At 44.6% G+C, this 23,382-nt stretch overlaps 1 protein-coding gene across 2 annotated transcripts in view; it reads right to left on the minus strand.

Annotated features, from left to right (window-relative positions):
* The window catches only part of DGKD (diacylglycerol kinase delta), a 108,414-nt gene that overhangs the window by 57,343 nt on the left and 27,689 nt on the right, over positions 1-23,382 (minus strand). Inside the window, exons 1-3 of one of the 2 annotated variants that reach the window (XM_037063478.1) lie at positions 21,963-22,076; positions 19,843-19,953; positions 17,857-17,937 (exon numbers count right to left, since the gene is read on the minus strand). In XM_037063478.1, coding sequence (XP_036919373.1) covers positions 17,857-17,937; positions 19,843-19,953; positions 21,963-21,989 — 219 coding nt within the window. In that variant the 5' untranslated portion in view covers positions 21,990-22,076. Of the gene's footprint in view, positions 1-17,856; positions 17,938-19,842; positions 19,954-21,962; positions 22,077-23,382 lie in introns of those variants that run through there. The other variant, XM_037063477.1, reaches the window with a different exon arrangement.

A 23,382-nucleotide genomic window follows, 5' to 3' on the forward strand; every position in this document is an offset into this window, starting at 1 on the left:
CTGGAGCGATGTAGCCTCGGGAACACTTGGAGCCGCCAGTAGCTGGAGGAGACGAGGAGCGTTAGAACCTCCCCCGGGACCTCGGGAGGGAGCGCAGCACCTGGCTTTCAGACTTGGAGCTGCCAGCGGCACAAGAGAACACATTTCTGTCACGTGAGCCACAGGGCAACTTGTCATGGCAGCCCCAGGAAACTAAAAGGGCAGCAAAACCTACTTCTAATGGACACATCTTTATGATTTTCTAAACATCAACTACTAAGAATTAAATATAACCCCCCCTTCTGTGTATACAGCGTTGAATACGGGATGATGGAGAAGCAACCACCTACATGTATATCTAAAACTTAATTCTCATTCAGTTTATACAGAAAACCCTCTTATTTTCAATCCCCTCATTAGGTAGCCAATCCATTTTCCTGAAGTCCATAAATAAAGCCAGGGCCCACCCTTCCCTCCATTTTGGTCTTCCGTGGCACCAAGCAAGTACTCAGTCCTCGCCCTCTGCTCTCCGCCCAGGCGCCTTCTGTTCCCTCCGACCAGGCCCTCAGCCCTCACCCGAGGGCATTCTGCCGCCTCCACTGCCCTTTTCCAGGTCAGGCCATCTAGATAGCAGATGTTCTGCCAAGCTTTCTGCTCATGTTTCTTCCTCCACCAGCTTAGTCACTTATTCCAGGGCCTCGTGATTTGTCTGTCCCCTTCCTCATCATCAAACCCAGCCCCGTTTCCTTCATTCCTTTATTATAGGTGACATGCTCACCAGAGATTCTGGGGATTCAGGATACACTGAAGATCCATCTAAAAGAATGTAAGCAGAGGCAGGAATACAGAAGTACTCATGCTCAAAAATGAAGCTGTAAATCAAAACTAAACCCAAACCAATAGAGCAGAAGGAAGTTTTATCTTCTCAACCTCAAGGGCAGGCACCAGGTGAAAAGGGACGCAAGAGATGGAGCACAGGCCACCCTCTCCTGGGCAAGGGGGTGCAGCACGGGGGCAGCTCTGCAGGCAGACCACACACATCCTCCCAGGTGTCCCTCCTGTGAGCTCAGGTGCTTGCTCTAGCAATAGTTCCAACAGGAAAAACGGAAACCATCCTAAGTCCCTAAATACGAGAGGAGTAAAGTTTAACTGATTATGTACGACACATCTATCTACACAATGAACTATCTGCAGCTGTAATGACCATGAGTCTGATCAGTACAGACTCATGATGCGGAAACATTTACGATGAAACAATAAAGCCAAAATATAAGGTACACATACACTGATGTGTGTGTTACATATATAACATTTAACGTTGGCCTACAAAAAAAGAGTCTTACGGGAACCTGAAGGAAGGTTCCTTCAGGTAGCTGCTGAGCTACTGTGGGATCTCTTTTTTCCTATTTCAAATCTCCTCTAAAATCATGATTGCAATTTAAACACTTCAGGAAATAAATACACAGCCCGAAGCTAGCTCTGGTACCTGGGACGCACTGCTGCTCTGTCACGTCCCTGAACGCAGTGCTCCTGCTGGCTCTTCCCACGCTGTTCTCTCCCCTGGTCCAGCTCACATACCCCCTTCTCAGAAGATCCCACTCCCCAGGCCCTTTCTCAGCACTCTCACAGCATGCAGCACCTTCTTCTATTATACTTGTCACAGGGACTATAATTATTTCTTTTCATGTCCAGCAGGCTGTGGGAAGTCACCTCTGTCAGCCCTCGCCCTCAGGCACCCCGAAGAGGGTTTGCCACAACACAGGATTGCTGAAAGAAGGAAAAACAAGTCTTTCTACACCATGAATTGTTTCCAGTAGGTTTCTGTTTGATTTCAATGAGTAGGGTGCCAAGGTAAAGCCCTACTTGCTGTCATGTTATTCCTGTATTCCCCAGGGGTGAAGTAGTTTTCAGGCTGTCAAACTTGCTGGAAACACACGCGTGCACACTCACAGAGGAACGGAGCCAGCCCCTCCCACAGCTGCTCCTCAGTTCTGCTCACAGTAGTACACAAGGCCCCAGGAAGTGGACGAGGCTAACCTACCCATCGGCCCACAGGACTGCCACAGTGATGAATGTTTGTCCTGCAAGGCTCTGCAAGAAAGAAACAGTTCAACATCCTCTCTGAGTAGAAAGGAGCAAAGACCCAACTTCCAAACTCCCACTGACTCTTGCAGCCTGGTGTATCTTGCAGTGCAGATGAGTATGAAAGGCGAGATGCAAGGTGTGTGTGATCAAGTGCACAAATTACTAAGGAGCCTGTGCTCATTTACTGTCACGTGAGTTTCCCAAATGCAGCTGCACCTCAAAATCACAGAAAACTTTAAAAAATCATCCATTAGTAAAACAGCACCAGAATATCTGGGGATGGATGGTGGTTGGACACAGCCAAGTGGGGAAGCCACCATCCCAAAGGGGCAGAAGGCCACGGCGTGAACAGGAAGACCCTACAGAAGCGCATTTTCACCCTGCCTTTGAAGAATGAACTGGTTTATGGAGAGAACTGGCGAGAGGGCTCCAGATTCAGGGGCGACCTTTACACTGGGCTTCCATTCCCTACAAAGAGCAGGCTTGGCTGGTGTAGGTCCGTGCTGGGCAGAACACTGGGAGGGCCCAGCTGGGCAGATTCCCTGGACAGCATTAGGTACAAAATGAGGAGCTATCCAATGATTCACAGTGCTTCTAAAAATGGGCAGAATGACTCTTTTCAATGGTTTTCTATTTCAGGGATATTCCAGTAAAACTTGTCTCCTCTTCAAGGTCCAACTCAACTGCAGTTGCCACTATGACCCAGAGGAAGAGTGAAGCGGTCAGACCGCATGTGGCCCGTGAAACCTGGGATAGTCCTGATGATGTGTTTAATTAGAAGTTACTACTCAACAAAGAGAAAAGGTATGCAACATTTCATTTAAGTAATATAAGTAAATCAAACTTAAAGTTCTAATTAATAGCAAATGACATAATAAATAAATACGGGTCACTGCTTTCAACTGACTCACTGAAGAGATAAACAGAGTGCCTATAATCATGTTAACAGCAAACACATCATGCCTGTGTTGTACTAGCTCACTTAAATCCTCACAAAACCCCCACAAATGGGTACTTAAATTATTATCCCCATTTCTCAGGTGAGCCTCAACTGAGGCTCGGGGTCATTAAGTGTCTGTCCAAGGTCACTTGGCTAGTGAGAGCCCTTTGAGCACCAGGGCTGTGCAAGGCCCTGTGTGGGTCCTTTCAGAGACAAAGGACTATGACCTGGCCCAGCTGTCCAGGCTCTGACATGTGACAGAACATCCGTATCCTGGACATTCAAAGGCAGGGAGTCCCTGACTCCTCTGAGAAACCCAGAATTTGGAAATACTGCATAGAACCCAATTTTCCCCATAAATGAAATAAAAGGTAATTGAACACGTCACAGCAGGAGTCCAAAAACACACCACCTTTCCTCAAGCACCTTTCCCTGCAGTGCTGGCTTTCTGGCTCCCTGCCCTCTGGCTGCTCAGCCAGCCCTGACTGTGTAGGGGGCCTAGAGCCCCCAGAGGGAGGGTGTCCAGTCCCTGACGAATATGCGTCTCTGCCAAACCACAGCCACTGCTCGTCCCAGGGCCAACATGCCGCCCAGCACCAGCACCACAACCCCAGGGGTTCAAGGCAGAGGGCTCAGGCAAGGGACCGAGGACACAGAGCAACGAGTGGGCAGTCGTGTGATGGCAGGTGGCCAGGGGCACCCTGACTGCAGTGAAGGGTTCCGGGGAGTGAAACTTCCAAGAGCCACCATCCTCTGCCAGGAAATGTGGGTGTGAGTGTCTCCTAATCTCTGAGTGCTCCAGGCTCCTTGCCTTCAAGGCACACAGGCCAGGGCGCAAGCCACAACTGCCCACCTTCAGCCCTTGATCTGTTTCCTGCCATCCATCAGGAGCGCCTATGCCCGCCTCAGGTGACAAGCTCCTTGTCCTCCAGGTTTAGAAAATCTTCACTAACTTGAATTCCACTGATCCTGCCTCCTCCAAAGGGACGGAGCCCCAGATACCAGCTTCCACAAGGCGAATCTCTGAGGTGAAGGGGTGCAGTTTTGAAAACTGAGAAGGACCAGCGACAGGGTTGTGGGAAAGGGGGAATGCGGAGCCACCTGAACCTCGCCCTGTGCCCTGTGAACAGGCCACCCTGTGGGCTGCTCTCCAGGGAGCATCTACCATGGATGGTTCAAGTCCCCAGGGTTCTTCAATACTGCTACTAAATTCCCAAGTCATCTAAAACAAAGGGCGGCGGTAACTAGAACAGTTTAACTGACTGCCTGCAGCACCCCTCTGTGCGCCCAGCCCTAGCCCTCGCTGTCTCCACCGAGGGTTTTCAAACCCCGTGCCTCGCCACGGCAAAGGGCCCACCTGACCTCCTCACATGCATTCTAGCCACCTGTTCCCTGCAGATCTAGTATCCAGACTCAGAACAAAAAAACCACTGACATCACTCCTAGCTTTAAAAATCTTAATGGCTTCCCAGTACATTTGGCAAAAAAAAGTCTTAACCCCCCAGAGCCTGGAAAGCACTTCATCCTGACTTCTGCCTGTCTCATCACCCTCACACCTGCTCCCCTGGCAGGAACCACCTGCACCTGGACACTTGGCATCGCTGGCCCCGATCCTTCCTGGCCCCGGAAGGCCTTCCCTGGCCCCCTCCAACACTTCACCCGAGCCGCCTCCTTCAGGGCCTGCTGTCCCTGTGTCTGCACCGCCCGCCACCCCATGCCACTGGATGCTGCATCAAAGAAGGTCCAGTCCACTGAACGCGTTCTGCTGGCTGCCATCAGTGACAGGAACAAGGGCCAAATCATCCTGGAACAGTGGCTGGTGACCACGTCACTCTTTACGAAGTAGTCATGAGCACCTACTCTGTGCTGGCACTTGGGGAAGGCAGTGAACAAAACAAAAGTCCTTGCTGCCATGCAGCACACATTTATTACAGCATAATAACAAAATAAATAAAGCCAAATGGACTCTTGACTCTCAGGGAGGGATGGCGGCGGGGAGGGGAGTGGGGGCAGTGTGAGAACAGAGCTATGCCGTGCGTCACTGCTTTTATTTTTGCTGCATTTTGAAACTTTAAATAACATTAAAGGAGGTGATGACATTTCATCAAGTCTTTATTAAAATAGGATGTAAGTTAAAAATGACGAAAACACTGACTTGGAGAAATAAGTAACTAAAAGCACTGAACTCTAACGGCCCTACCATTCCTGACTGACTCCATAGCTCTAGGCTGCCATGGGAATGTTACAAAAGAAGCCAGGGCAGGACTTGAAGACAACAAATAAAACCACTAAGAAAGCTCAAAGATGAATAGATAGGGGAGGTGGGAATATCCAAAGTCATGAAAACATTTAAAAACCCAAAAGAAAATGGAGGTGCTCAAAGGGAAATTTTTCTCTGAGGCAAGAAAATGACTACATTAAACAGAAACATTTTAAAAATAATTTCTCCATCAAATGAGAATAAGCCAAGATAAAAACAAAATAAAAAGAACATGAAATGGGGATAAAAAAATCACAAGTCAATGCAATAAAAAACAAAACTAACATTTTAGCAAATAGAATTAGAGAAAACCAACAAATGAAAATAGCACAGGAGAACATGACAGAACCCTACGCCCATGACCCCACCGCCTCTGGTCCCTACCACCCTCTGTAACTCCCTTAACCAGCCAGCTGCTCTAAGGCAGAAGCCTCGGCACCTTCACCCACCTCACCCCAGGCTGAGTCGATGGCACCATCCGTCCCTGCCCAGCCTCTGCCACACCTCGTCCAGAGCCAGAAGCCACCCTCTCCTACCAAATCCTGTACACTCTGCCTGTCCTCCTCCAGTGCACCCTCCACGCTGCAGCCAGAGTAAAATGCGCCATCACTGCAAGTCTGGGACTCTCACCAAATGGAACTACGCCAGGGCATTACAGGTTAAAGGGCTAAGCCCTAAGGCCCCTTCATGGCCACCTGTGGCTTTCCTCTCCCTCCAGCCTCAGCCGGCCACATGGCCCTTGCTTCACTTCTTCTCAAGCCCCCCGCCCCACAAGGCCTTTGTACACGCTGGTCCCTACATCTGCCCCATTCAAAAGTGCCTGCCAACAGACACACACACAGAAGTATGCTTAAACACATGTCCGTAAGTGGATTTTCCACTGACCCCTCCTCACGTCTGTTAAAACACCACTTCCTCTGGGACAGTCTCTCCACCCCTCCCCAAGACCAGCAGTGGTAGGGAGGGGAAGGTCCTCCTTAATATATGGCCCCTGAAGCCTTCCTTCCCCGTTGCCCATTTCAGCCCGTAATTATACATCTTCTCTGTGTGCTTTATTGAGCCCCCACTAGCGTCCAAGCTCAAAGAGAAACAACCTCCCTCCACTAAAACTTTAGTAATGAGCATGTGCTTGGCCCCAGGCAGGCCTGCAATAGGTGCATGCCGAATCAATGAGTGGATAACAAGTAAAGTTCCCAAAGAACAGGACAAAGCACACGAATCAGAATTACAGAGAGAAGAGAAGAAAAAACATCTCTTTTAAATTTGGAAAACCCAAACCAGCGCCTGGAGACAACAGGTTCACAACGCACCAGACAAACCAGTAAGCAGAAACCAGGACTGGACCTGAGGGAGAGAGAGGCCCACAAGGTTTCACGCAGAGAGGTGCAGGTTTCCTCAGGAACGCCAGCAACATCACGGCTGGCTTCAGATGCCTCCCCTGCTACAGCAACCTGGAAAGCAGGACGCAGCTGGAGCTCTCTGAGGGAAACTACCATGTTTGATCCCTTTGTGGAAAGCAGAACATTTTACATTATTTATCTTCCTTGTTCCCCAGTCTTTTCCCATTTTCATTAGTTTGACATGAACAACTAAGCACCTGGTGGAAGAAAGCACAGAGTGGCATGTTCTGTGTGGGCAAACACTCTGTCTGCTGCAAAGCCTGACCAGAAACAGGACCTCGCATTTGGGCCAGCTGTAAGAGATAGAGTATAAAAAAAGTTGTGAACTGTAAACGGATAGTAAAACTGTAACTGTAAGAAAGGAAAATTTCCATTCAAATCGTTAACAAATATACATGTAAACAGTGCAGATACTGCTCACAGAAATGAAAGACAGAAGAGAGGCACCCAGGCAGCATAAAATAAAGAAAGAACAATGCAGCCCACCATGAACCCCCATTTTGCACCCCCGAGTTGGGGGTGCAAAAATCCTGAGTGGCAGAAAGTGTCTGAGGTTCACTATCACAAGCAAAGTATTCCAGACTGAAATAAAACAAATTCTACTAATACACTGCTTAGAAGGATGAAATCTGAAAAAACGAGGAAAAATTACAGACAAAAGTGAGGGTGGAAGAGGGAAGTACAAATATCAATTAAAATCTTAACCAAGGAAGGAAAGTATGGTGATATTACCAGTAGTATCAGACAGAGTACAATTAGTAGCAAAAAAACTCAATGTAATTAATAAATAATTACTCGATAATCAGGGTATTAACATTTACGTGCTTTAAAAGCTTCAAAAATGAGGAAAGTAAAAACTGTTAGAACTACAAGAATAAAATGACAAATATAATTGTTCTAAAAGAGATTAACTCCTCATTATCAGTCTGTGGAAGATCAAGTACATAAAAAATAAGACCATGAGGAAAACCTGAACTCTGGCTGGCGTGGTTCAGTGAACTGGGTGTCGACCTGTGAACCAAAGGGTAGCCAGTTCAATTCCCAGTCAGGGCACATGCCTGGGTTGCAGGCCAGGGCCCCAGTAGAGGGCACACGAGAGACAACCACACATTGATGATTCCCTCTCTTTCTCCCTCCTTTCCCCTCTCTCTAAAAAGTAAATAAAGTTAAAAAAAAAAGAAAAACCTGAGCAACAAATTTTGTAAACTGTAATGAAGACCAAACTTTATTCCCTATGGTAAACATACTATCTTTCAAGTAAATAGTAGCTAACTTATCCTACATTATATATGAGTGATCTCAATATCAGATACTTATAAATATCATAGAGTGGCAAAATTTTAGAAAAATTAAACAGGTGACAACTGCTGGCTCCTAAGTGGAAGCCAAAGAGTCTCAACAGAGCTTTTGACAACACTATAGGACTAGTGGGGGGTGGGGGTAACTACTGGATTTCAGAGCCCAAGAAACATACAGCTAAAAGTCCTGAGTAGTAACCTCCCTCCCCCACCCACCTCCCCACCCCACCCCCACCCAGGAAGAAAAGGAAGTGAAAATAGGCCATCCAATCAGAGAAAAACAAACCTACATTCAAATCAGCTCTATCACAGACTGGACTTAACAAGATCCGCTGCTACCTTGTCTACCGTAGGCCAGACGCAAAAGCAAATCCTTTCTGAGGAAAGGCACCATCACCCTGAGCATAAAGTTATCCTGACAACATTTCTGACCATGTCTGCCAACCAGAATTAACAGGCATGTCAGAGGAAAAGACTAAAGGAACAAGAACCAAAACGAAAACCAGACAACAGAAAAAGACCCACAGAGGAACCAAATATTTGAGTTTTCAGACATAGACTATAAAATAAATGTGCTTAATATGAGAACTTTAGCAGGGAACTAGAAACCTTTTTATAAAACTCAAATAAAAATTGTAGAGCTGAAAGATAAAATAATGGACACATAAAACACCACGATGGACTTAACAACAGATAAGAAAGACCTGAAGAACATCCAAATAAAAATAGTAGTAATAAAATATCCAGAGTAAAGAGAAGAGAAAATATTCTTTAGAGAGTACAGGAAACCTATGGAAGACAGTGACAAGATCTAACATACAAGTCCCAGAATAGGAGGGGAAAAAAATTAAGGGGTAGAAGCAATACTTGAAGAAGTAATAACCAAGACTTTCCAAAACTGGCAACAGAAGAGATATACATAAATGCATAGGTTTAAGAAGTGCTAGAACACTAAGCAAGATAAACACAAAGAACCATGCCTGGAAAAAATATAGTAAAACAGCTCAATGCCAAAGAAAAACAACAACAAAAAGAAATCTTAAATGTAGTCTGGGGGGAGGTATATTACCAGGCAAGGAGCAACACTAAGAATGATGAGTTACTTTTAATAGAAATAAGGGACACTACAATACAATGGAGTGACAGTTTTACGGCCGAAAGACAATAATTGCCAAGGTAGAATTGTACATGCAAAAATACCCTTCAAAAAGGTGAAATAAAGATATTTTCAGCCCTGGCTGGGGTAGCTCAGTGGATTGAGCACGGGCCTGCGAACCACACGATCGCGGTTCGATTCCCAGTCAGGGCACATGCCTGGGTTGCAGGCCAGTCCCCAGCAGTGGACTCACGAGAGACAACCATTCATTGATATTTCTCTCCTTCCCTTCCCCTCTAAAAATAAATAAATACATATAATAAAAAACAAAAAAAAACTTTTTAAAAAAAGATATTTTCAAACAAAAGTAGAAACCCACACTAAAGAGATACTGAAAGAAGTTTTTCAGATATAGGAACATCACTCCAAATGGATCACAGAAATACAAAGAGAAGTAGAGCACAGAAAGTACAAATACCTACTACGAGTTGAAATCACTGACTGTATAATAATATCCTATGAGATTTCAAACATATATAAAATTTAAATATTTAACCAACCTTCAGGAAAGCAAGTGTTTTGTTTTGGGTTTTTTGTTTTGGTAACACAAATTGATTATAATTTCAATAGCAATGAAGTGTACAGAGAGGTTAAATGCTCTAAGATCCTTGTATTGTCTGGGAAGTACTAAAAATACTAATCTATACTAGAATTTAAGTCAAGGATGTATTTTGTAGTTTTTAAAACACCCAAATAATGTATATGAAACAAGCTAAAAAAGAAGGTAAACTGAAATAATTATAGTCCATTTAAGAAAAAGAAGGGTGTGAAAAAATAAAGTGACATAGAGAAAAACAAGTAATAATATGTTAAATTTATCCTCAGGTAAAAGAGTATCTAAACTAAGCACAGATTTAAATTTCTAGCCAAGATGGAGGCATAGGCAGAAACGCTTTGCCTCCTCACACAACCAAAAGAAGGACAACATAAAACAACCAGAACTGACAGAAAACCAAACTGTATGAAAGTCCAACAACCAAGGAGTTAAAGAAGAAACATTCGTCCAGACCAGTAGGAGGGGCAGAGACAGGCAGCCGGAGCAGAGGGGACTCAGGGCAAGGCAGCGGCTGGTGGAAGGGCGGTCCTACATTTGCGTGCAGATAAACCAGAAGGAACAACTGGGGAGCTGGACAGACTACACACCCAGGGTTCCAGCTCGGGAAATATAAAGCTTCAAAAGCTCTGACTGATGTGTCAGAAAACACCTGTGGAGGTTGAGGTGGTGGCAGAAGATTCCCTGCCTCACAGGAGAATTCATTGGAGGGACCAACATGGTCCTGGAATGTACACAAGCCCACCCACCTGAGAATCAGCACCAGAAGGGCCCACTTTGATTGTGGGAAATGGGGGAAGTGACTGAAAACATCAGAGAGCAGAGCAAGTGGCACTGTTCTCTCTCAGACCCCTCCCCCACAGACAGAGTCACAACACAGTGATGTGGGTTGCCGCGCCCTGGTGAAAATCTAAGGCTCAGCCCCTTACTGTGTAACAGGTGTACTGAGACAAAAAAAATATATATATGGCCCAACTAAAAGAACAGATCAAAGCTACAGAAAAAATACAATTAAGCAATGAAGAGATAGCCAACCTAACATGTGCACAGTTCAAAACACAGGTAATCATGATGCTCATAGAAATGGTTGAGTATGGTCACAAAATGGAGGAAAGTGAAGGCTATGGAAAGTGAAATAAAGGAAAATGTACAGGGAACCAACAATGAAGGGAAGGAAACTGAGTCTCAAATCAATGACTTGGACCAGAAGGAGGAAATAAACATTCAACAGGAACAGAATGAAGGAAAAAGAATTCAAAAAAATGAGAAGAGGCTTAGGAACCTTCAGGACAACTTTAAACGTTCCAACATCTAATCATAAGGGTGCCAGAAGGAGGAGAAGAGGAAGAAATGGAAAACTTACTTGAAAAAAATTATGAAGGAGAATTTTCCCCAATCTAGCAACAGAAATAGACTTCCAGGAAGTCCAGGAAGCTCAGAGTCCCAAAGAAGGTGGACCCAAGGAAGCACACACCAAGGCACATCATAATTACATTAGCCAAGATTAAAGGAAAGAATGTTAAAAGCAGCAAGAGAAAAGCAGAGAGTTACCTACAAAGGAGTGCCCATCAGACTGTCAGCTGATTTCTCAAAAGAGACCTTACAGGCAAGAAGGGGCTGGGAAGAAGTATTCCAAGTCATGAAAGGCAAGGACCTACATACAAGATTACTCTATCCAGCAAAGTTATCATTTAGAATGGAAGAGCAGATAAAGTGCTTCTCAAATAAGGTCAAGGTAAAGGAGTTCATCATCACCCAGCCCTCATTATATTAAATGTTAAAGGGACTTATCTAAGAAAAACAAGATGATGAAAAATGTGAAGAGTAGCCCTGGCTGGTGTAGCTCAGTTGATTGAGCACCAGCCTGCGAACCAAAGGGTCACCAGTTCGATTCCCAGTCAGGGCACATGCCTGGGTTGCAGGCCAGGTCCCCAGTAGGGGATGTGTGAGAGGCAACCACACATTGATGTTTCTCTCCCTCTCTTTCTCTTTCCATTCCCTTCTCTCTAAATAAATAAATAAATAATTTTAAAAAAATAATTAAAATGTGAACAGTTTTTAAAAATGTGAACAGTAAAATGACAATAAACTCATAACTATCAACAACTGAACCTAAAAACAAAAACAACTACAAAAACAAACTAAGCAAACTACTAGAACAGGAACAGAATCACAGAAATGGAGATCACACGGAGGGTGATCAGTGGGGAGGGGGAAGAATGGAGAAAAGGTACAGGGAATAAGAAGCACAAACAGTAGGTACAAAATAGACAGGGGGAGGTTAAGAAAAGAATGGGAAATGGAGAAGCCAAAGGACTTCTATGTACAACCCATGGGCATGATCTAAGGTAGGGGAGTGCTGGTAGGAGGCGGGGTGCAAGGGTAGAGGGGAATAAGGGGGAAAAATATGGGACAACTATAATAACATAATCAATAAAATATTTTTTTAAAAACAGAAAAAATAAACTAAGTATGGATTTAAATATAATCCAGCTGAACACATAATCCAATTAAACATACAACAGATAATATTAAAACCATGTTTAAAAGACTCAGACATTAAATAAAAACAACAAAAGTGTTGAAATAGAAAATTTTACTTTCTATTTACTTACTAATATATCATTACTTACAATATAATTACTAGCCAAAATAAAGCTACTGTAGCTGTAATAACATCAAAGTAAACTCTAAAGTAAATTAAACATGAAGATTGATAATGAAGGTTACTGCATAATAAAAGGGTGAATGTAGTAAGAATATAAAATAATTCTAAATCTGTATAGACTGAATAAAATCCTCCAAATATATAAAGCAAAATTAACAAACTGAAAACAAAAAAAAAATAGGTTAAGTTTACAATCACAGTAGTAGATTCACAGTTTAAATAAATCTCACTCAATAACTAATAGGACAAGCAGAAAATAAATCAGTAGATTATAAAAGATTTGAGAAAAATGACCTCGCTGTGTCCTGATCAACTGCATAAAGAACTACCTAATCCAAGTTCTGCTTGAATGCACACGGAATATTTATAAAAACCAACAGGTCATAAAGTCTTGATAATCTCAAAAGATTAGAATCACAGACGTATGTTCTCTGATCACAGTAGAATTAAGCTAGAAATCAGTAACCATACAACTAGAAAGATCCCCCAAGTGACATTAAATCGGGAAATACACCAGAAACAGACACAAAAGAATATACATTAGGAGTCTAAGGACATGAAGTCCCTAAAACAGCTGACACTCATCCACAGCAGCAGAAGTCAGGACAGCGGTGATGCGCCAGAGAGGTTCCGGGCGTGCCGGTTACACAAGCCTGTCTGCACTCCTACTTACGTACTTTTTGGTATGGAGGTCATATTTCAATTTTAAAATTTATTTAAAATATATAGTTTCAGGAAAACAAACTCCTTTGAAAAGTTATGGTAGTAAAAATATACATTCAGCACAAACTGTAAATATTGTAATCCTAAAGCTGAAAATAATTGTAAAAAGTGTGAGATAATGAAAAACATTTTACCTAGTAACTTCAGCCCACTTATTAGTGTGGGAAATCTCATCTAAAAAAAGACAAAGAAAAAACACTAGAACCATTACAGCCCACAAGGCAGAGTGAGAGAGGTAACTCTGAGCCCTACGAGTACAGCGCTGGTACCTGAAAACACATGAAAAAGTCAATTCATAAAGAGAGAAACACAAATGCAGTGGGCTCTGAGGAATGTCCTGACCTCACTTTGGTCCCCGAGGAAACAAATTACCACTCTTAGACTATCGAAGTGGCAAAGCCATTCTGAAGTGTGAACACGTGGTTTGTTAAAGGACAGGAAAAAAGCACTTTCATGAAGCCTTGCTGACATTTCTAAGGGCAATCTGGCAGTAACACACCGAAAGTCTTTCAGTTTTCACAGATTAGTGTCAACATGTTTGATCATCGGAAGCATACAACTCCAGGTAACTGTGGGGGCAGAGACATGACGCTGGCAAGTCGCCCTTTCCTGGGCACTCCGCTGTGGTTTTGGCCCTGGAAGGGGGGGGCCCATTGTCGGCTCTACTCCCACCTCCCAAAGGCACCGGCTGCCACTGCCCTGCCCATCAGGGATCTAAAGGCCATCTGTGTCTTTAGCTTTGGCACAGCTCACTCTGTTCTTAAACAGCAGGGAGGTAGGTGGACCCTGTCCAGTCACAGGAGATCCGCTATGCCGCTTCTTCCCTCAAACTTGTCTCCAAACCGCTCCTCTCCCCCAAGGAGCTCTGCCCATCTATCTATCTCCCTTAGAAGTTTCTTGTCCCAAGGCTCCTTACTTACTTCCTCATGGCCCAGTTCTCTGGCCATTTTGGAAAGGAATAAAAATGGAGTCTCTTCTAATGTGGAGCAAATGTGCTCATGCTTCTACAGCTATAAAAGGTTCCCATCTGTTGGCTGATCCATAGTTAACAGCAGCTTTCACTGACTGGCTGTTTGTATCAGGTATGCAATGTTAGTAGAAGTTGAAGAGTTCAGAAATCACTAAAGGAATAGTGGAAAATCAAATGAGATATTCCAGGGAGTGCAGAAGCTTCTGGGCAAATTCGTTCATTCATTCCGCACTCACTCCCTGAGCAGGGCGCCGCCTCCCAGGAGGGCCCGGCAGACCTGACTGAAGACAGAGCCACCTACCCTGAGCCTCCTACGGTTGGCTGTGTGGTGCCAGGTCCTGAGGTCAGATGGTAAATGCCTCAGGGGGAGAGAAATGGGACAGATCAGTAAGTGTGAATTTTAAGCAAAGAAAATATTTGTATCACCGACAGCCCCAGGGCCCGATGCTTCCTGACTCTGCAGAAGCACGACTGGCGGTCTGGGCACCAAACACTCGCCACCCATCTCCGATTCCCGATGACGCAGTCACAGATTATGCAGGCAAGGAGCCTCCTTATCTTGAATGTTTCCGGGGAGCCTCGGTACCAGTCTCTCCCTTGTCCTTTCATCACGCCCTCAGAAGAAACTGTGGTTTTAGAGCACTGGCAAGAGGGAAAACCAGCAGGGAAGAATCGCGGCCTCCGCCCCAGGGGCTGGGCGTCATGCAGGACGAGCGCCAGGCCTGCAGGTGCAGAGGGCCCTCCCGTACAGAACAGGCCCTCCGCCTGGAAGCCAAGCGCTGGGCCCTCGGAACACATTTTCCCAGAGTCGAGACACAAGTCAGGGTTCACTCAGGTCAGGCTGACAAGGCTCCGCAGTAACTCGTGTAGTCCCAAAGGCCCACACTATTTTTCCGTGTTTTTTAAAATTTATCTTTAGAGGGGAAGGAAAGGAGAGAGGGAGAGAAACATCAGTGTATGGTTGCCTCTCATGCGTCCCCCACAGGAAACTGGCCCGCAACCCAGGCATGTGCCCTGACTGGGAATTGAACTGCGATTCTTTGGTTCGCAGGCCTGCAATCAATCCACTGAGCTACACCAGCCAGGGCTTATTTTTCCGTATTTTTATTGAGGCAGAATTCCTATACAATTCACCCCTTTAAAGTATACAATTCGGTGGTTTTCAGCACATTCACAAAGTTGTACAACCATCACCCATATCTAATTTTAGAACATTTTGTCACCCTCAAAACCCCCCCAAAAACAAAAAAAACCTGCACAGTTTAGCAGGCACGCCTTCTTCCTTCCCAGCCCCTCAAAACCACTAATCTACTTCCTGCCTTTACAGATTTGCCTACAGAGAACATTTCATATAAATGTGATCATAAAATATGGGGCCATTTGCGCCTGGCTTCTTTCACTCAGCATAATAGTTTCAAGGCTCATCCAAGGTGTAACATGTATCACTACCTCAATTATTTTTCAAAAGACTTTTAAAAGTTTCTATTTTCTACCTCAAATAAAATCCCATTCTAAGAATTTATACTATAGAAATACTCAGAAATGTACAAAAGCATGTGTGCAAGTATACATTACAATATTATTTATGATAGGAAATAATCAAAGATTATTATACATTTATGTGATGGAATACTATGTAATATAAATAAGTAAGATTTTGAAGGATATTATGAGATGAGAAAAAGCTCATTCTTAAAGAAAGTTCAAAATTGTATTTTATAAAATGTATTTGGTGGGCCCTGGCTGGTGTGGCTCAGTGGACTGAGCACCAACCTGCAAACCAAAGGGTCGCCAGTTTGATTCCCAGTCGGGAAATGCCTGGGCTGGGCTGCAGGCTGCATGCCTGGGCTGCAGGCCAGGTCCCTAGTAAGGGCCACGTGAGAGGTAACCACACATTGATGTTTCTCTCCCTCTCTTTCTCATTCCCTTCCCCTCTCTCTAAAAATAAATAAATAAAATCTTTAAAAATAAAAGTTGTGAAAAACAGAAAAATGACAACAAATATAAAGCAAAAACTGAATTAGTAACAAATAAATGGAATAGATCAATAATCCAAGAACTGGCTCATTCGCTCTCTCTCTCTCTCTCTTAAAGGGGGTGCTTAAGAAGTTTGACAAGAAAAACAAAGCTACACAAATAAAATTAGAAATGCAAACAAAGGTGGGTCTCAATGTTTGAAGTACAATAACACATGCTACTAAATTTGAAGGTATGAACCAAGCGGGAAAATAAATTACAAAAACAGACTCAGAAAGTAAAAAAGCTCAAATAAAAAAACAAAAATAAATCTTTTAGGCTTATCCATAGACTTATCTCCCCAAAAAGTCTTTGTGACAGATAATTTAAAGTAAGTTCTCTCAAACTTTCCAAAACAAATAATTCTAAAGCTACATCAAATGTTCCAGGACATACAAAATCATAACAAGTTACTAAATAAATTTTATGGGGCTATTTCACCTGAAATCAAAACACAACCAAGGCTCCTTTTCCACACTAAAGAAAACCACACACGTGGACCGGAAAATTCTGAATACAAAATACAAATACCTAAAACCAAATTGGTCATCTAAGTTAATGCTCAAAACACTTCCGTGAAATTCAACACCCATTCTTATTAAAAACACTACAAGGCACAAATCAAAGAATAATCATTTGCACGTCTCTCCCAGCCACTACAAAAACAATAAAATTCATGGAAAAAAGGTTGAAAATATTCCACGTAAACAAAGAGTAAAATAAGAGAAACCATCAAGAAAAGCTAGTTTGATAAGCCACAAAGCAAAACCAAGAGCAGTTAGTTACATCAACACAAAGTAAAAATTTAAACGAGGGAAGGGAAATTCTATTAGTATCAGCAACACCAATAATCAACCATCAGTAAGTAAATAAAACAAAAAGTGAAAAGTATCTGGAACTAATACTAACCCAAAAATGTCAGATCCTAAACATGAAGGAAATTACTCACCTTGACTGTTATAAAAGAATTTTTTTAAAAACAGGGATTATATTTTATTCCTAGATGAGATAGCTGAATAATATAAAGAAAGCAATTTTTAAATACTCCATTCCTAATATTGGAGTCATACCTTACACAGGTAGGTTCTAAAGTCAGCCCCTGAAGCCAAAATTGTAAAGTCATACAAGAAATGCTATATAGCCATTAAAAAATATGAAAGACATTCAGATCAATCAACATGGGAAAATGATCACCATAAATTGTCAAGAGGAAAAAAATGTAAACACAAAAGGATCACTATGATCTCATGGTAGATGTGGGTAAAGAGACAATTATTTAGAAATATAGAAACACTCTGAAGTGCAAAGTTGCTACCTCCTGGTAGTGAGGTCACATGATTGTATGCACTTAGAACTTCTGCAGAAAGTACAACAAAGTTTTTATAAATGGGGGTGTGGCCAGTTTAAAAGGAAAAGGAAAAGAAATACATCAAAATATCAATTATATGTTTTGAGGTGGCCTAATTATGGCTATTTTTAATTACTTCAACATATGTTTCTGTATTTTCCAAATTTTGTACTAAAATCATAAAAAACAAACCTCTGTGAAAGACTGTACAGAAATGTAAACAACATGTTAATACATTTCATTTGGACCCTCCCGTTCTTTTTGTGCTTACATGTGCCAAATTCTCAGTTATTCTCCAACTACAGTATTATTTTCAGCATTAAATTCAAAATCTACTAGGAATCATTTCCATCAGAGCAAAAAGGACAAAAAAGTCCAAACTGCTCACACGCTTGTTCAAATTAAAAAGGAAAACCAGATATGGTGAAGAACCACAAAAAGTGTGCGCCCAGAGTCTTACCGTAAAACTGTTGTTGACGTTTTTGGTGCTGGATTCGGCCACGCTGGCATCTGTCAGGTCCACCTCATCAAATATGATTGACTGGGGAGAAACACAGGGGCCACAGCCAGTGTGAGGCTCCAGAACCCCCTAGGCGGACACGTTCCCAGGCCCTGGCCCAATGCTGCTCACCACTGTCCTCAACCCCAGGCAAGCACCCACAGAGGCCCAGGCCCTGAAAGTGGAGGCTTGGGGACAAAACAAACACTGGCTGCACCCCCCATCCAGCCAGAGGTAGGGCTCTGTGACTTTTTTTAATCCAGGGAGGTCATGAGTGATTGCACTGGTAGAGAAAATAATAATAATAATAATAATAATAATAATAATAATAATACTGTGATTCTATATTTATTCTCTGCAATACCAGTGTCTCACTTTCAAATGTGAAATATGCCCTCAGATGAGGTCTACCTGGGAGAACAGGGGTCAGGACTGAAGACCCTCTCTGTCCTGGCTTCAGCTTCTCCAGGAAGCACATTTGGAAGAAAGGTCCCCACTAAAATAAGTGATTTTAGGGGAAGAGAGACCAATCCACAGAGAAGAAATCTGGCTGTGAAAGAAAATGAGGGAGCAAAGTAAAGGAATCTAGTCCTGGAGAGGGAGAGGCTCCTGAGGAGGGGTGGGAAATTAGGCTTGGGAACACCCACCATTTGCCCTCCTCTCCCCTCAAGTCCCCCCTCACATTCCCCTCCTCCCGTTAACCTTACTGGACCCTCTGAGAGGACTCCGTAGGGAACCGCTGGAGGAAATACTAATAACCCAGAAAAGAGACTCAGCCTTTTGAGTAACCTCCCCAACCCCCACAGAACTAAAATAACTATAAGGGTTTGTGTTTTTTTTAAGTGAGGAATATGGTCACAGCTCTTTCTAAACAAGTTGCTCTGTTCAGTTTCAAATTTTAACCCACTGACTCTCTAGGGATACATCTCAAAATGCAAATGATTCAGATTCCAGATTTTTCTTAATACCAAAATAAAAGTATTGACAGCAATACGGATACAAAAATACTGGTGTTCAGAATACCAGTATTTTGTGCTTTGCAAGCACAAAGGTGTTTGAGATGTGGAAGACCATGTTCGTTTAAACGTGGCAGTAACTTGGTGCCTCCCACAGGCTCCTCCCTCCTCTCTCATGAACGTGTGCCTGGTGATCCCAGCTTCCATCTCCAGGCAAGATGGCACCCGGAAGGAGGATCCCAGCCAGAAAGCCCAGCGATGAACAACTGCTGTTCACACACCAATAAGCCCAGTTTTCAAAAATATACCTTTTCACAGGTATATATTTATCTACAAACTCATCTGGTTATATATATTAAATATCTATAGCTTTTTGTACGCCAATTAAACCTTGATAAAATGGTTTTTAAAAAGACACTGTACTCCAGGGCCCTGGCTGGGGTAGCTCCGTGGATTGAGCACAGGCCTGCGAACCAGAAGATCGAGGTTCGATTCCCAGTCAGGGCACATGCCTGGGTTGCAAGCAGGTTCCCTGCAGGCCAGTTAGTTCCCAGCAGGGGACGCGTGAAAGGCAACCGTACATTGATGTTTCTCTCCCTCTTTCCTTCTTCTCTAAAGATAAATAAATAAAATCTTTAAAAAAAAAAAAAGAAGACACTGTACTCCATAATAAGAGATGTATAAGCCTCTAACCCCTGATCTTTCTACAAGAAAGATATCCAGCTATATAATACGGCTCTTTCTGGGACATTCTCTTCTTTTCCACTGGTGACATACTACATTTAAAAAATGAATAAAAATAAACGTTTATAAGCACTAAAACATGCCTTGAGACAGATAAAACCTAGAACCCTGGAGTATTAGGAAACTCTCTAGAAAAAACAGCTTTAAGAATCAAAGGTTTCCCCCAGATGAGGACCCAGCACCCAAATCTCCCCAGCGGGACCCCAAATGTCTCTCCTCCCATGAAGTTTCCAGCACTGCACCTCACCTTCGCGGTCTTTGCATAGTACAGTGTTCGCCCTCGAAGCTTGAAGTATCTCCTTTTGGACCTCTGGAATGAATTGTTCTGTTTGGTCAGCATCCCCTCTTTGATGACGGTCTGAAAGGACAGAAACGAACTCATAAGCACGTGTTTCCATAGACCCTGTGTTCGTCCACCGAAACTGCACACTGACGATCTGGTGCATTCACGTCTCTCACTGGTGACAGCCTAACAGAAATATTTCTCACACTCTCCCCAGACCTTGACCTATGGACAGGCCGAGCACACTGCCAGGGGAGGGCTAACACAATTCTCTGCGGGGCGATGGCATGCCTGAGCTGTGGGGGTTTCAGAGGCCAAGGTGTGCCCTGAATACCCAGGGGAGCAGCAGAAAGGGACAGGCTAGAAGGACCACAGCAAGCGGCCCGGGGCCAGTACATTCTCCAACTTCAGCATTTGGTATTTTTCAGCTATTCTTGGCCCCGTCTCCATGTTCTCAGGCCTCCTGCCATTTCTCAGGATCCTAATGCCAAAACTGTCAACATAGGTTGCTATGGGGTTCAGCACAGCTCCAGGCCTGCACCCCACTCAGCCCTTACCCCATTCACAGGCTGGGGACGCGCATCTGTCCACATTGTGAGAGAGAAGGGGGTGGCCACAGTCACCAAAACTCATCTCGTCTTGTAAATCTGATCAGTACACCACAAACAGAAATTGTGGTAAGAGAATCAAGGGGTGGACAACTGTCCACTCACCTCATCTCAATGGAAGACTGGGGCATGGCCTTTCCTGGAGCTGTTTACCCTCACACTGCATCCCATGTGCTGGCCACCGAATAGGCCAAGGGAGCCCCGCGGACCACCTCAAAGTTACATGCTCCAGGAACACGGCTTGGTCATTGACAGGTGGAGCTACTTGGAGCCACTAACACAGTCAAAACTAACAGACAAGATGCATGAAACAAGAGCCTGCTCTCAGCACCTGCAGGGTATATTTTACCCCACCTAACAGAAATGTCCGTTATATACAGTGTCTCATCACAAAATGGAGGCAGGATGTATAAAAATTCTGTTAAAGGACGAGAGTATTGGTTCAGAGATGCTTCTGTTTAGTTATCCAATCCCATATAGCTTTGTACTTTAAGTGACTTTTTTTCAAAGTATCTATACGAAGCCCTTGGGTATCAGTGGCCACTTGAGATGACATAAGACAAAACCAGACACAGATCCCTCCCATCACCCAAATGCACCAGAAGGCAAGGGCAGAACACCAGCCATCTGGTCCTTCCTTACCAGGGAGGGAGCAGTGGTGTGATCTGCCCCCGCAGAAGGATGCCAAAGAAAGCCCCTGCCCCCCACACACCACCCACAGCTGGCCCTGCAACAGAGCCCCCACCTCAGCAGCATGGCAGTCCAGGGTGTCCTAGGAATGCAGACAGCACGCTTCTCTCCAACCCCTCGCTCCAATGCCCCTCTGTGAGCCCCCTCGGCACATGCTGGCTCCCACCACAGGCCAGGGGTGATGGAGGCTGGGCTGTGGGGCCAGCCTAGCAGTACAAACAGCAGTGCTATCCGACCCCCAAGAGAACTGACCCAGGAAAAAACTACTGAGGGCCCCACCTACTCACTCAGTGATGTACACCTACCTGTACCTTCACATGTGAGGAGGTTGCCCACCTGCTCTCCCAAGTAATGGCTCCAGGAGAAGAGAGGAACACAACATCACCCAGTGGTCAAGAAAAAAGACACACCGAACTACAGTCAGAGAGCCTGAAACCTACATCCTTACTGAACAAAGGCCTGGCTTTTCCAAAGTGTGGGGACACGCACTGAACCAGACCCAGGGCGATCCCAGGAGCTCCAGAGAGAAACAAGTCTGTACTCTGGAGAAACTCCCGGGCTGTCTCCCAGCCTTCTCTGCAGACCCAGGTATACATGGTGCTGCTCATTTCAGTGTGCTCTTCAAAGACGCAGGCTGGCCCGTCTGCACACAGCGGCACAGGGCCCCAGGCGCCTGCACCCCACTGCAGGAGAGCCTTTCTTCTTGGCCCACAGAACCCACTCTCAGGTGCAGGCACCTCTCCTCACCCACCTAGGTACTTCTCCTCACCCATGTGTCTTCCTTACCTCTGCAGGGGAAGGAATTGCTTCCATCTCTTCCCCAAATGCAAATTGAAAAAAAGGCAATAAAACCAACAAGCACAGACCCAGAAAAGTTAGAACTTATCTTTAAAGGATAAATGCTAGAGCATTTTCCCTTGCGTCTCCTGCTCCACATGTCACACATAAAAAAAGCAAAATTAAAACACAATCCACCACACACACACACACACACACACACACACATCTTTCGTAAAGCGGATGACAGCTGATCGTGGGCTACCCAAGGGGAGCTGCTGTTCTATTTATAGAACACGCACGCCCAGAAACAGACTGGTGGGTTTCAGCGGAAAAGGCTGGAGAAGAGATAAAGGCAGCATTTCTTTGAAGCTTTCTCAGAAACTGCATTTCTTCTGATTCACTGCTCATGAATACTATAGATATGTTGCAGAATATTTTTAAACACTCAGTCAAAAGCCATGAACTAAAAGTGGTCAAGAAAAAAACACATCTGAATAATGTGCTATGTTTTGCATCAGGCAGCCTGTAACCAGCACCCACAGGAAACACTGCTAGGCTGGCAAGCCTCCTTCTTACAACCCGCAGAGCAGAGAGCCAGAGTCAGACACCCAGATCTCAAGCGCAGCTCACTCAGGGCACGCTGGGCGGCCAGGCTCTCAGAATCGACCTATCACATTCTTTGCACAAACAAGAGGGCAAACTCTGTCAAAGAGGGCACCTTTATTACCACCAGGGACAAGAAAGAGCAGATTTGCAACACACACAGGCACTGAGTATAACAGTTAGCAAGTGAGAATGTGAGCACTGGCAGACCTCCAGAAAGGAAGCAAATCCCCCAGCTGGACTCCAGGGGTGAAAGGCACCAGAGTGCTCAGCCTGAGCCTAAGTGTGGCCCTCGGTGCCACAGCCACCCACTGCCCAGAAAGATGTGGGCCCAGACACAAGAGAGACCACTGAGTCATCTGCTGCAGAGGAATCTCAGGAACAAAGAACTGAGGAAGGCAGCTCTGGAAATGCCCTGAAAAGAGGTGTCAACAAGGGGGCAGAGAAAGGCGAAAACAGGTCCTGTGAGCCCTGGTCAAATCCACCTGCCCACAAGGCCCTGTCTCCAAGGGACTGTGGGGGCCCAGTCACGGGGTGCAGATGCCCCTCTCTGGAAAGGCAATAGGAGTCCCCCTTTAGTTCCACCATAGCCCCAGCACTGGCTCTGAGGACTACGGGGACAGCTCAGACCAGGGGAGGGCGGAAGACATGGGCACCAAGGAGGGAGCAATCCTCCTACCTTCCCGAGAGGGAAGACATCATAGAGCAGGTCTCAGAAGGTGAGCAGGGGTCTGAGCAGACCAGGTGGAGGGCATGAAACCACCAGAGCCTGCAGAGAGCCCAAAAGGGCCACGAAGGTGGAGGACCAGCCCAGATCACTGAT

This window comes from Sturnira hondurensis, unplaced genomic scaffold, assembly GCF_014824575.4.
Source record: "Sturnira hondurensis isolate 20B ecotype Veracruz unplaced genomic scaffold, ASM1482457v3 Scaffold0014615, whole genome shotgun sequence".
NCBI lineage: Eukaryota > Metazoa > Chordata > Mammalia > Chiroptera > Phyllostomidae > Sturnira > Sturnira hondurensis.